Genomic DNA, 15,728 nt, shown 5'->3' on the forward strand with positions numbered 1-15,728 from the left:
TTTTTATTGAAGCGTCTACTGACGATCTTGACCTTAAAAATGTTTGCCTCAAAAATATACTAAAATATTATAATAAAAAATAACTTGTATAAACAAGCCGATATCAACCTTGAAAAAAGCGATGTTTAGGATAGCTGCCGTGATTTAGGGAAAACGTTGATTATCTTTGGGATAACGTAATTTTTAAAAGCAAAAGAAACAAAACTTTATTTAACAAAACAGATAATATTTATAAAAGGTGCAGGATGTTAGTTAATCGGTTTACATATGCCAAGATTGTATAATTTTTTCCGTCCGTTTTTGGTGTCAGGGTTTTCAACTTTTTCGCACGTTGTCCCTCTGACGCACATACCATACGTTCCGAGTGGTCCGCCACAGTATTCGCCAGATGCCTAAAAGTAAAAAAAAAATTTTGCGTCAAATAACGCGTTGCGTAAGAAATTTTTATTTATCCCGAGCTTGCCTGTATTGGATTAATTATCAATTTATTAACAATGGAATATTATTCTATGATGCGCACGTCAAAACGTAGTTTCCTTTACGCGGCTAAAAACCATTATACGTCCCAAAGCTAGTGGAAACCCATGCTAAGGAAAAGTACAACAAAAGGGACGTGGATAAATCTAAGATAATGTACCTCGTAACCTAGTAGTCATTAGCGTTTACCTTCTTCATACGTTTTAGAATGGGATCATGAAGTATGAAAGCGTTGAACAAAGGTGGTCGTGCTTATGAGAGGTTAAGCAAAGCACTCTAGAAGTCTTAACAACAACGTCGAGAGTACCTCAATCAAGTATATGTTTGCAATCAAATTATAACTAATTGTACACCTTTCGCTAACCCAGGGTATATGAAGAATTAACAAGTTGGCAAGCCAAAATATACCTCTCCTCGTAAGAGTTTTCCTGTGATATTTTTTTATTTTCAATGTAGCGACATAAAAGTCAATGGCTCAGGCCGCTCAGCGGTAAACAAACCGCCAGCTATAAATATGACCCGTGTTCGATTCCTGACCACGACCGTATTTTATATTAAAAAATTAATTAATTTTAATTTAATTTATAAAATATTAAAAATACTAGAATAAATTGACGGTAATACGTGGTTCTGTGGTAGAACACTCACCTGCCACGCGGGAGGTGAGGTGGGCCCAGGTTCAAATCCCATCCGACGCTTTCGATTAAGTCGTATACCGTGAAAATTTTGTGGAAACCCTGCAATTTGGTTGCTCGGGCCTTCCCAAATAACTAGTAGCAGATGGAGAGTAGAAATACCAACACCAAAACATACGCCATAAACCGCAAACTACACGCACTAACACACTAACTTACGCACTAACACACTCAAACAAAATAAAATTACGTAATAAAAAGACTGGATACTTCATGGCTAAAATTTATATATTTTTATTTACATGGGCGAGCTTTCGGACCGTGGTCCCTTTTCAAGCCGAGGATTACAAATGAAAATTAAAAATGAACAATCATAAGATTTCACAAAAATACATTTTTTATACCAATTTTACGCCTTATCAATTTATTGATTTTTTTAATCTAATTTTCAAATTTCCCCAATTTTTTATATCTACCTGCCCCTTATCTTGGTTTAATTCCCCCTTATTTTTAATATATGCTGCCTCCTTAAAATTCCTTTTAAACCAATTATTTTCCTTTGATAATATTTTGGCATTTTCCCAGAGTATTTTATGTCCAACGTTCTCATTTACATGATTGGCTAACCCGTTTTCAAGACTTAATTTTTTCACTTTCTCCTTGTGTTCGTCTATTCTTTTTTTAAACCTTCTTTTAGTTTGCCCTACATAATTTTTATTACAATTACATGGTATATTATAGACTATTCCTGTTTCATTCAATTTTTCAGTTTTTGGTTTGTTCTTTATCAGAATCGTTCCTAAGTTTCCAAAATTGTTATTAATAAGACCTATATTATGTCTCGCGAGTTGACGGTTCGTTTAATTTTATTTTATTTTAAATTCTAAAGCCATGGCAGGTAAAACCTTTCAAATTTTAAACACTCAAACAACACTTACAAACTCACAAATTGCACGTACACACATACTAAATACATATCTTAGTAGCCAATAGTGTGACTTCCAAAATTACTAGGATTAATAAAAGGGTTAAAAAGGTTAAAATCTAAAGTAGTCCACCTCTTTATACTGATTCGTGGTGAAACAAACCGTTAGTGAAGATTTTTTAATACAGTGGCATACTTATGAGTAATTATGTTACATATGCTTGTACTTAATAAGTTGTCATAACTGCCTCGATTTGTTTGAGTTGGAAAATTATAGTTATCAGTATTTTTATTTAAACAATATAAATATATTATGACGTGTCACGTACGGTAAGATCAACAGAAATACAAACGGGAAAGTAAAAAGTCAAGCACGCGTAACTCTCCAGGAATTAAGCTTAGAAGGGCCAGGGATATCTTAATCGATATGAATTTTGGAGATCGGAGCCCTTAGGTGATTTGCCCATTTTAGTGATTTTTGGCCGTTTTAGACTTTAAATCTATACTTTTTTAAATTAAGACCGACTTGGTTGAAAATTAAATTTATAGTTTGTAATGATCATTTCTGAACTACGTTTTCGGTTGGGTACGAGTTAGTAGTAAGTTTTTAATTTCTTCAAATTTGTTTAGGATTTAGCTATATTATCCCTTTTAATTATGGACTAATCTACTTTTTCGCGTATTTTATCAAGAAATTTTAATGTCAAGTGAGATTTCTGGCCAATTCGCGTACGCAATATTGTAATATTTGAATACAAGCGCCCCAACTTTATTAAGAACATTGATCAAATCATTTATAGGTTAAATGTCTAACATCTAGGCCCCTGGATGCACAAATTGATATAGCTATGACAGCGAATGTTCGATATTTTTTATCAGTCGATGATTTTATGTACCATTTATGATAAATGCAAACAGGAATGCATGAGGGGGATTTGGATTTCGGAGCCACGTTAAAAAAATGACACAACATGGTCATTCTCTTGAACATGGACGAACTACTGAAGGGCACTTCTCGCGTAGCCTTCTACAACACTACCGGGTAGTACCGGAAAAGTATGACTCGTGTTTCGGGCAGTGGCGTAGCGGAGAATCTCTATGGGGGCCCCCTGGTTTCGGGGCATTTTTTCTTCGCGTGCTTAAGGTGGAAGGGATGTTACGTGTCCAAGCGCGTTTTCAGGGGCCAGTCATCAGTGGCGTAGCAGGGCCCCGAGCTCACCATAAAAAAATTAAAAGGGGGGCCCCATAGAGATTTGGGGGTGGGGTGCCTTTGAGTTCTCAGCTACGCCATTGCCAGTCACGTGAGCTTTACGTCACAAAGCTGTTACGGAACTTTGGCGTGAACCGAAAAGCATCTCGAGAAATGTCCTTCTTCCGTGTCCGGAAGTAGAAATAAGTAAATTCTTGTAGCAAGGATAACTGATTACCGCGTCGTTAATTAGAGATTTTTGTTGAGCGTTGCAAGGTCAGAGACCAAAAGTTAATTAAAGGGCTATAGAGTCGTTTGATTTTTGAGTTTAACGCTACAGAATAACGTGTTTTGGAAGCGAGTGAAATGACAGAAATAAGGAGATACATGAAATTAGGCCCGAATTTTCTGTGGACCTTAACTACTACTTAATAAGCTATGTAATTTTTACACTTTACACCTTTCGCTTGAAACTAGTTGTCATGGCGTGTTTATCTCAATTTCATTGGACCAAACTGGCATTCAAACCGACTTAAACTGGGTTTTAAGCTCTAGTATGACTGTAACTCAGTGAAGTAATAGACTCGGTATATTTTAAGCGGTTTGGCGGGAAATTATCGTCCAACGGAATCAGTCGTCAAGGCTGCTATAGTTACTTTTACTAGGGGTGTGCAAAATATTTGGTTAGACCAAATAATTCGATCGAATACCAAATCGAATATTCGATTCGTCAAATCGAATAGCACTTAGGAAAGTTCGCGAATATTCGTTTTTCTTGATCAAATAGTCGAATATTCGAAAATATAGGAAACAAGTATTTGGTATTTTCAAATAGTTTGCAATCTGGTCGAATAACCGCAGGTCTTTTTCGAATTTGTTGAGGAGAACGCTGTGAAATTAAATAAAATTAAATATAAATTATACATTTGGTTTAGTATTTTACTATTGCAAGTAAAATGAACAGTGATTTCAATTACTTTATTTTTTTGACAAATATACAAACTATTTTGTTATTTCAAAACCAAATTCGTCAAATTATTTGGTATTCGAAATACTATTTGGTATTTGATCAGTTAACTGGCTTAAAATTTTGCTCTAAAAATATTCGACCAAATTATTTTACGTTATTAATATTCGATTTGGTACTTGACGTGCCTTGAAAAAAATATTTGATATTCGATTCGATCCTCAAAAAATGGTATTTGCACTCTAACTTTTACCATTTGGATACTATCGTAAGATATATACGCAATATAAACTTCTGGTTCTAATATAATTTATGTAACCATATTATAGACTTTATGTTGAAACGTAGGTAAAAAGAATCATTAATTCCTAACCAAAAACATGATTTTTTAATCAAAACAACTTAATTTTCAGTAAGTATGCAGATTTCAATAACAAAATGGGCAGCAGTACATCGTGGTCGTGTAATTACCTATCGATGGATGTATCATTTAACATTATAAGCCTAACGGTTGAAGATTTATGTATCATATAGCGGCTACAACGTACGTGATTTTGAGGCACGCAATTAGTTAAAACCCTGGGTGTACCTCAGCTACGGTTAATATTTTGAAGTGTGGTAGTTATTATCTTGGTAATTAGTTGAGTTATATTTTGTGTAAACCATTCTTATCGAAGTTGGAAAATTTTGTTATTGTTATGAATTTCGAAACGAGGGAGAGGGCCTAAGAGGTTAATTACTATTAAAAGCGCTAAGGCCAATGGTTTCGTGCCTCTTGAAGTAATTACAATTAGAAAGAGTGTTCGGGCTGACTGTGAGACGAATCTAGCTCGCGAGTTTCGCGTTCAAATCTGATCGGAACGAATGGGCTTGCAGCTGAAAAATCAAAACAGGGGAGTAATGTATTCTGTACCGTTAATTTTAGCCGTTGGATATGGCAAATCGAAACGGTGAAGTAATGGATTCTGTACCGTTAAATTAAGCGTTTGGATTTAAATAGGAGAAAAACTATCGGATCAGGATATAATCGTAACCACTATCGGATCAGGGTTCAATCTTAACAGCTATCGGATCAAGATATAATCGCTTGAACTATCCGCGGTGGAGCTAAGCCAGAACTTGGACGCTGGGTAACTAAAGCGTGAGTCTATTAAGAAGCATATCTATTTAGCGGTTAAAAATGAAAAATTACCGTCGCGCAATCAAAGCGTATCACAGCTCAACATTTCCCTCCTGTATAACTCCGCTTGACGATGTAAAACAATTAGAAATTAAACTACGCGGGGAACACGTAAGCCATATTTTCAAATTGTAATAGTTGTATATAATGTATTTCGGCTGCACTGTAGTTTTGAAAAATCAGCGGGAGCCGGTGAAGGCACAGTCGCGATCAAAGGTTTCTGACCGTTTTCTCTTGGCAGCCATTTTGTTTCTATTTTACGTAGACAAACGACTGGGGGCCTTTTGGAAAGAATACCTTAACGAAAATAATATACAGATAAAAATAATGCTCTTGCCCCCGTATAAAAAATTATTAATAGCTTTGGTATTTTAAAGATAGGAGTGTTATCGACTTACGGTGAAAAATTAACGACGCGGAAATCTGTTATCCTTGCATCAAGAATTTATTGATTTCTACTTCAGGAGAATGACCATGTTGAGTGCATTCCTGGTGGTATTTATCATAAATGGTACATCAAACCATCGATTGATAAAAAGTATCGAACATTCGCTGTCATAGCTATATCAGTTTGTTAAGGTTATGCGAGTAGTGGTTTAAGGCAACCGAGTCGGGTATCGAGTACGAAATTTTTTTCATCGAGTATTCGACTCGAGTAATATTGAAGTCGAGTCGAGTAATCAAGTACTTGATTAAGGGGAAATTTTCTCTTATTCGAGTCAAGTAATTCAGAAAAAACCTCGAGTAATATTTTTAACGAGTCGAGTTATCGAGTATTGATTAGGAGCTGGTTTTATTCAAGATAATATGAAATGAAATTTAAAATGAGTATAAACTAACTTTAAATTTTGAAAAATATTCCTTTAATTTAAATGAACCACAGTTTTCACAACTTTAGTAACTTTATAGAGTACGAGCGATTGACGCGCAGCGCCTCTAGGGGCGAGCTCACGCGTAACTTGGTTAAAAGTTTTTACCCGCCCCCATTGAAATTAATGTAAAGTTGGCGATAATTAAACGTTAATTAACCTACCAAATGATATAAGAAATATTCCACTGACCATTTTTCCCGTTTATATGAACTTAAATGTAATATACAATCGTCTTGAAAAATCGTTTATCGCTTTATAACATTCAAAAATAATATTTTTCCCGCCCGTTGTAGATTACCTAGACGAGCAGATGTTCGGTTAAGTTTGCGTTGTCAATCCGCGTATTAGAAAGAAAATGAAAGGCAGTGAATCTTGCCCAGTACTAAGACTCGGTTTAATCTGCCGAGTATTTTCAAACGGAAAAACCCGAACGCTCCTTGTAATAAGAAACAAATAACGAAATACGTTCTAAGTTTGTTTAACGCCAAAAATCCCACCTATTTCGTTATTTGTTTCGTATTACAATTAGCGTTCGCCATCATTTAAAGATAGTACTCAGGTTTTTAAGTTTCAAAATACGCGGTAGATTAAACCGAGGCTTAATAGGCTGGGCAAGAGTCACCGTCTTCAAATTTTCGTCTACGTTAAAGATACATTATGAACGAACCAGTGGATGAAAAGTTATGAAACTAGCTTTTAAATAAACCTTGAAACTTATTTAAAGTCATATTTATAATTCACTGATGACAAAATTCGCGAAAAGTATTAATATCGTTCCGAATTACAACCTACTTTCTAAAATATCATTTTGCTTTCTAATACGCGCGATGACAACACAAACTTTACCTAAACGAGCAGATGTTCGATTATCTATATGGCGCGTGAAAAATATTATTTTTGAATGTTATAAAGCGATAAACGATTTTTCAAAAAAAGCTATAAAATATGATTTCAATATCCTAAAATTCCGAAAAAATACGAAGAAATATCGTAAAACACCGTCAAAAACTCAAAAAAAATCGTATAACTGGGGCGTCGTGCGATTCCTCGCTGCCAACTAAAACTGACTTTAATTTGAAATGAATTTCGACTAGGCTTAAAAAACTTGAATTTTGGTTTTGGGTTTTCTTCAATATTTCCGGAACCGCTTGTCCGATTTTGAAACCGAAACCGGTTATGGAAAGGGAACAATTCCGCGCGTCGATTGGTGTTCGTCACGTGCACGAATTTCTCGAATTGCTATTGGTTGAAAAGGTGATGTTTCAGTTTTTTAAGCCTTGGTCAAATATTTCTTCACATTTTACAACCTTTCCAAAAAGGTATCATTCGACTTTCTACTATAAGCAGTCCTAAAAATATTTGAAAAACAAAGTGTCCAGAAACTTTTGACCTGTACGTTAAATTAATACATACAAAATCCCTTAGAATTGTTTAGAAAAAGGGTTTTTTTTTCCGTGAAGACGACTACTTATTTCATTTATTTTCTGTCTATTGTTGTTGGACAAATGCCTTACCTTTCCGCAAATGGTGCAACAGTTGCAAAAATCATTCACTAATTCAGTTTCGCAATCAGTTGGCGCTGGGTGGCAGTTTTCTTCCACGCAAGGCGAGCATTTAAACGACGAGCATCTGCAACCAAACGTTAATACGAACATAATTTCACTTATTTGTAAAGACAGTGTTTACGAAAGTGTCAAAAGTTTATTTAATTTGAAAAATATTTATTAAAGGTATTTTCACGGTAAAATTGCGATGATATAGGTGACAATATGAATTATTTATTTGAAATGAATTATGCTAACAATTAGCGTTTTCTTGTACATGGAGAAATGGGATTTTAGAATTTGGCAGTCAACTGGAAAATCTCAAAATCTGGGCGATAATCGGTTTCAAAATCTCGTAATCAGTCTATAAAAACTGGAAATCAACACTAACATCGTACTCTGATATCTTAAAATGAGTTTCTGAGTTCCGAAATAACCAAGGCCGTTTTATCCAATGGGCACAATGGGCACTATGCCCTAAGCCTACGAAGGTTTGAAGGGCCTACGAAATTTCAATGGGGCCCACGGAAGTTTATAAGTATAAAAAAGTCAATTAAAATATTTCTTCTGTGAAATAGGGCCTACAAAAATTTTAGTGCCCAGGGCCTACGAACATCTTAAAACAGAACTGGAAATAACTTTGAGATTCAAAATCCCGTATACGCCAATATTGAAAGTGTCCGACCCCTTGCCATAGAGCCACGTAGCGGACAACGCAAGAAGCTCATAAACTGCTTGATTTTTGTCTGCTAAGCTGACAATTTTTTCTTTATCCAACAAAAATCGCCGGCTTTCCAGTAGAAAATCCAGCAATAGACCATTCTATAAAATTCGAGCTAAACTTAAAAGACTTTAAGTAGGACTGGAAACACTCATAATTATTTGGTTTTAATAATTTTTCTTATGTTCCGTCCTTATTCGGGCTAGACAATGTAATATAGTTGTATTTTATACCGACCAGCCAACCAGTGTTGCATGTTTGCCAGATAAAGGACAATAATGAGCCTCCCTGGTTCATGAAAAATCGGACCAAACCTTCAGGCTAATTATAATAATAAAGAATCATTTTTGACCGGAGGTATAGAAATAGTTTAAGCTGTTGCTTGAAATTTGGGACCGGGTTCACAAAATATTGTAATTAAGCCATGGCTAATGGCTGTTTAGGAACCAAATTACAACTTTAGGGTGGTTTAGGGATCTTTAGGAAAGAAGGAACTTTAAGGAGGGACCGGGTGGTCGCCCAGAAATAAACATTTCCACAGTTAATTTCAATACAAGTTTCATATGACCATGAGGAAAGTATAACTAGCCTGTTTCTTTCATAATATAATAAATCTTTTAGATCGCGAATTCAAATGTAGTCAAAAAATCTCGAAAATAACCTTATGAAGGCTTTACGCGCGCCCCGTATAGTTTGTATCCCAACTTCGAAGAAATTGTAAGTATAGTAATTTAATGAAACTTAAAGGGAAACATAAAGAAAAGTAACTGTAAAATATTAATAATTGTAATAAGGAAAAGAATGAACCGTTAAAATAAATACTCACACAACGAAGCAGACATAAAAAACAAGGAAAATGAAAAGTTTCATTTTTTGCGTCGCGTACTGTTGGGACCTTGGGCGTCAGAAAGGAAAGTCGAATCAATTAGCTGGAGACGAAGCGAAATACGTTTGCTTTCTTCGAGAGAAAGTGGAATTCTGGTAATAAAAGGGAAACCTTAAAAGGGTTATCTTTTTGGATTTCCTCAAGGTTAACGTGTTTTTGAACTAGTATTTTAGTTAATTTTTCGTCCATGGGTTATCGACTCAGGACTTTCCCGCTAATTAAAAGAATCATCAATCTGCCTTAAAAAACTACCAGTACATCGTGCTGGTATGCGGGTCCCCGACAAAACCATTACTCATAAGATGCTCTTAAATGTCGACTATCCATTTACGTGAAGGTTTTATCGGGATACGCCTCGTTACTAACGACTTTAAACGCCGAGTTACACTACGGAATGGTAATTTTAAACCATAAATTTATTGTCAAAGCTTATGCAACACTAAGAAATTGATAGCTACGCGTGCGGGATCGAGACAAACAGATTATTTTTTCTTCTTTCATCGTTTAAAGTATCTCAAGAATTAATAGCTTGATGCCACGACCCCGTGATAACTATTTGACACCAAAAACATCTCTTGGTAGACGAGCCGTTTGCTATTTGGCGGCAATGGAAAGCCTCCCAATCCTCTCATTGCTTTCTGAAAGCACCTCGCTGCGATGTGTCGTTGAAAGAACCGGTATATCTTTCAAACGAAACAAATTAACGAATACCATCCTGCAAAAGATAAGGCTGTTTTTCAATTATCAGTGCTATTAATAGCGTTTTCCATTGGGAACCTCCGAGCACTCCCGGAGTGCTCCAAAATCAAAATCGTATTCCATTGGGAAAAAGGGGCAACTCCGAGAGGGAGGTTCGTCTTCCATTGACCAAGGTACTCCCTCCCGGAGTGCTCCCAGCTGCCCCAACTCAAGAGTCGGAGGGAAACAAAAGAGTGCTCCGAAAACGTTTCGTATTTCATTGGGAGTTACCAGGGCGAATCCTCCGAGCGCCTCCTACAGAGAGCAGTGACGTCATTCAACAAATCCGGATCACACTCGGAGGTTCCCAATGGAAAACGCTATAGTTTCCACAATAAAGTTGGTCTTGGAACGTCTAGAGTGAAGTAAGTTCGATATTTGGTTAACGCAAAAATTCGATAAAAGAACGTTCTAACAAGGAGGCATCCCGAAGTGTAACCCACCGATTTTGTTCAAACTCGGGGGATTGGTAGACGTTCATGAATCATGAAAAATCCTAAAGGGAATTTATTCAATGGGCAACCGTTTTGCCATGGCAACGAAAAATGTTTTTGATAATACAAAATATTAAATTTTCCCATTGAAAATAACATGGGATTTTGACCTCAAATGGATCAAAAGTTGATCAATTTTGATGTTTTTATTGTCAAGTTTTATTTCTTTTTTCTTTTTTTGGCATTTTCAAAATTTTGAAATTTGTTTAAATTTTTCACAGGGGGGAATAAATTCCTTCTAGGATTTTTCATGATTCATGAACGTCTACCAATCCCCCGAGTTTGAACAAAATCGGTGGGTTACACTTCGGGATGTCTCCTTCAAATTAGGCAAATAACTTCTCGGGGATTTAGTAGACCTTTTTGTAACTTGAAATTTCCCGAAGGGAAAAATCTTTTATAAGTTCGATGGACGTTTAGCCATAAAAACAAGTAGATCATTTTGAAACGAGCGTTCTAACAATTCCAGAGTTATCCCTAAAAAACAATAAGTTTGGCTTGGATTTTAAAAAAACCCTTTAGTTACATATTTGTTAAGTGAGATCAGTACCGTTTCAGTTACAACATATACTTTGAATAGACGCTTCAATAAATCATCCTTCCGGGAAGATGATTTATTTAAGCGCCTGTTTGGTTGTGACTAGAGCAAATCGCCGCCAATCCAACGCCGCCGCTATTTTATCTGCCGCCGAACCACCGCCGCCAAGTCTTTTACTGATAAATTTAGATTCCGCCGCCGAAAACGTTTTTAGTTTTTTTACGTAATTTTATTTCTTTTTATTTCAAAATCATTTTAGAATTTATTTTCAAAATTTTCCAAAAGGGGATAAATTCTTTCCCCTTCGCGCCGCCGCCTCCAATGAAACAAATCAACGCCGCCGAGGATTTTGGAAAAATCGACGTGCCTCGCTGCCACCGGGTGATTTTCGTGACGAAAACATATTTTTAGTCGGCGACGGCGTTTGACGAAAAACGCCACAAATGTTATGCAACACGTATGTTGCGCACCCATTTATTTTTGGTAAATTATCCCTATATTACCTTTATAAGAATTGACCTTAAAGAATAAAGAAAATTCTTTGAGGAATTTCTTCCGATTTCGACCACTATTATTGTAGCTTCATTTATTTTTAACATTTTAGCCAAGCGTTTTCTCTACTCGTGCAAGGTATCGCAAAGTTCCTTTAAGTAATTACCCACGGTGCTTTCGTGTACCTCAAAAATGATTTCCAACAACACGGTATTCGCAACACGAAGGTAACTTTTAAATCGCGATTGTTTGACTTTATATCTTCTGCAACGATATTTTTACGAAGTTTTTTGGCCGGTCGATATCCTTGGAGAGGAATTGAACAATTCTTTTAAAACTAGCCATTTCCATCCAATTGATCTCGCGGTTTTTACCTCTCCGAGGGGACTTTGTACCCTAGGAGGGGTTATACAACCACCGTGTCTGTCTGTCTGCCTGTGGGTCTGTCTGTCAGGCCTGCGAACGCGTTCTCATTTTCAGGGCAAAGCGTAATCACTGCGTACCCAGTTTCTTAGAATCAGGGAAAAGGTTTTTCCAAAAGCGCCCTCTTTTTGTCATTGGGTGTAGTATAATTTTTTGCTCGGCCGAGATTCGAACCCGAGCCCTCTTGCACGACAGGTAAGCGTTCTACCGCAGAACCACGGATACAGTTACGCTTCACTGAAAATTAAAAACTCTTCCGAGGAGAGGTATATTTTGGCTTGCCAACTTGTTAAAGTCTACATTTTTTACGCATGAAATTTTAAAGGTCAAATCTTGTTTTAGCGCAGTCAGCAAAGATAAGAGGGTTAAAGGGTAGAACCTGTGGGTGGTCCACTTTGTTAGTTTTTTGTTATTTATTTACGGGTTTTATTATCGTCTTAAATATAGTTGTAATAACGCAAATGCGTTTATTTAACGATTATTGATGTAAGAGCTGCCGTTTAGTCATGTGGCTCTCTGTGCCTTGTTGATGGTAAGGTTTTTGCTTCTTGGTAATACTTTTGGTGTGGATATTTGGATATCTACGATTCCTAACGCAGTCATTAATTTCCTGGGTGTGCGAGTCATTATATGATATTGGAAATTGGACGGCATTGGTCTTTTGCATGCGGTATTGTCACAACGTCCACTGGAAGTCTACGAGTCGTCCACTACCAGAGGTCGAATATAGCTATTCTACGGTATCTTCATCAAAGGCGAGTGTTGAAATAATATGAGCGTTAAAGATGCGGCAAGTATTTCGTAAGCGAGAAAAATACAAATACCCTGTGTAGATATTTCTTTCATTAAAATTTGCTTCGTATTATATTCAACTGATAAACTTGTACTGTAAAAAGGGGTTAAATTCAATTGTGCATTATTTTAGTACGTCTAACTCACTGTTGTAACTACTTAATTTATTTTTTGATACTCTAATATTTTAAACTGGCTATAGTATAACGTTACTTCTGCGTATTTAGAATGTGCGTGACGTGGAGGGTATTTTCACGTTTTATTAGGATCAGTTTTTTTAATTTTAAATATCTTTCGTTATATTTGTATTTTATTTCGTTTTTTCAGTCGTATATTTTTATCGAGTTGTATACATCGTGCGCTTACACTTATGTTGGTCTGGTTTTTAACTGGGTCGTCATTACTTCGTAATTTATTTTAAACGTTTTCTCGACTGATTAAGATGTTTAATTTGAAAAAAATTGAGCGTTAAAGATGCGGCAAGTATTTCGTAAGCGAGAAAAATACAAATACCCTCTGTAGATATTTCTTTCATTAAAATTGACTTCGTATTATATTTAACTGATAAACTTGTACCGTAAATAGGGTTAAATTCAATTGTGCATTGTTTTAGTACGTCTAACTCGCTGTTGTAACTACTTAATTTATAATATTCTGAATAAATTATACTCGGTTGTTTCGTCTCAATTATTTTAATTATAATTAAAATTTTATACCGTCCGGGATTGAACCGGGATTACGGTTTTAGTAAATAACTCGGAATTGCGGAGATATATCTTTAAGAGTCATCTCGAAAAATTAATACCACTAGGGACAATTCTTCCGAGGAGAGGTATATTTTGGCTTGCCAACTTGTTTCTCTAACACCTTTTTCCATTCGCACGAAGGTCATTAACAAAAGACTCATTCCGTGTACGTAATTATTCTAATGACAAAAAAAACCTAACGAGCAGTTCTTGCTCGAACAGGCGAGACGAATTTAGGTCGTATTTGAGTTTTTAAAGTTATTGCATTAACGAAAGAAAGTATAGCTTCAAGGACAATACTTATTTCTTGGTTTTCTTCCATATTTTATTAACGCGTATCTGTCAGCGTTCACCATTTGATTGCTCGAGATTCACTCCGAATCTGTCTCTGACGTCATAGATCTCGCTCCAATCGACTAGAGTAAAACCGCAAATGGAACATTTCATTATGAAATTCCCGCGCTTTGTTGTTTTTCGTCTGCTAGTAATTTGAATTTTCGCGTCTTGAACTGCCATTTTGCCAAAATATCTAAAAGGAACACGCAGAAATCTCGATCTCAATCCGTTGATCTGTCGAAATCGGCAGATCGGTTTTGGGAGAACTCGGTGCACCCGAGGGCGGGAGATGGAACACGCTAAACTTAATCGAAGCAGATCCGAGCACGCAAATGGAACATAAAATGTTGATCAGAGCGATCTAGAGCACTCTAGAACAGACAAATTGAAAACGCTATCACGCGAAGTTTCTGCTTATCAGTTTGAACGTTTCCAAAATTTTGTTCAGTTGAGTTTCTATTAAAAACAATTATGAGCAATGTGACGTAAACATTTACTGTATGATTTGTAAGTTCTTAGTCTGTTATACTTTCTGGAACAAAAACCAGATAAAAATGTTGACTTTAACTAATTAATGAACTGTCTAATGATGATTTTATGTAAAACGTTATTGATATGAAAAAACCAAACTCCAGCGTGGTTCTATGTAAACTTAAAAGGTTAACTAGCACTATACTGTAAAATAAATCTAGATCAGTCCATTCATATAACCAGTTTTAATACAACAATCATCGGAAAAAGCGATTCCTCCGGCCAATGACCGCGGTGTCCACTGTATTAATACATTCGACCATGGACACTGTATCCAGGGCCGTCTTTACATACTGTTGGGCCCATGGCACTTTTAATTTTGGGGGCCCCCTCGAGTGGCGTAAAAATGGGGGGGGGGGTTAATGTACCCCCTTAATTTTTAGGAATAGCACCAGCCCTCCCCGTTGAATAGTAAAAAGTGGTGGGGGGTCGCAAAATTCACCTTCTAAACTGCACCCCCTAAATCTAGAACTTTCCTAAAATATTCGCCTCTAGGAACGTTCGGTGTATACAGTGATTTCAGTATCACGTGGCACAACGTCACCTATGCTTTTTCCCATAGAGAAAAATCCCGCACAAAATGGCGGCCATAGCCAAAGCTACGAATAAAATATATTAATATATTATATACTCTATAAAATAAAACAACTTGGATTGCTGTGTGCTCGTCGTTCCCCTTTAGGAGCTCTCTCCAAAGGGTTTGACTCTTTCCCTCTGTAGGTAGGGTGTCGGCTGGAGTTGCTACAGCATCCATTCTTACGCCCACTGCTGTGAGCGAAGTGGGGATTGGTCCACCCGTTTCTGCTCCTTCTGCTGGGTTGAGTGGCTTGGGTCGAAGGTGCGACCATCAGTAGTAGGGTACTGCTACCCATGCTGGATTTGTCACCTGTCCGGGCTTGGGGACGCTGGCGTAGGGCACTATGATGATAGGCTTCCGGTGGTATGGTCTCTGTTACTAGGTACACCGGGCTATAAATTCTGACACACTGTTACTATTCAAAGGGAAATATTTCGTCCCCCAAATAAAAATATAACACACTAGGTAGGACGACCGTTTTTCCGTTGATATCAGTCTCTTTGCAGCTTTAACAAAAATGTAGTTCTTTCATTGTCACATTTCAATTATTACTTTGGTAGTGCAAATAAAAACAATTTATTTTCTACGAAATTTCATATAAACACCGCGCCACGCCGACGCCGCCGTTAAATTTTGGTTCTACGCCTCCGCCGACAAAAATGTTG

The 15,728-nt window shown here is 36.6% G+C and overlaps 1 protein-coding gene across 1 annotated transcript; it reads right to left on the bottom strand.

Moving 5' to 3' along the window:
- Positions 1-224: 224 nt before the first annotated feature.
- Positions 225-9,464, bottom strand: cmpy (crimpy). The gene is made up of 3 exons (XM_090179954.1): positions 9,337-9,464; positions 7,760-7,874; positions 225-392 (listed from the first exon to the last, which is right to left on the bottom strand). The coding sequence occupies exons 1-3, from the start codon at positions 9,378-9,380 to the stop codon at positions 249-251; spliced, it is 303 nt and encodes a 100-aa protein (XP_090036080.1). The 5' UTR covers positions 9,381-9,464; the 3' UTR covers positions 225-248.
- Positions 9,465-15,728: the final 6,264 nt, after the last annotated feature.

The sequence above is a fragment of the Leiobunum rupestre genome, chromosome 6 (genome assembly GCF_980474605.1).
Source record: "Leiobunum rupestre chromosome 6, qqLeiRupe1.1.hap1, whole genome shotgun sequence".
NCBI lineage: Eukaryota > Metazoa > Arthropoda > Arachnida > Opiliones > Sclerosomatidae > Leiobunum > Leiobunum rupestre.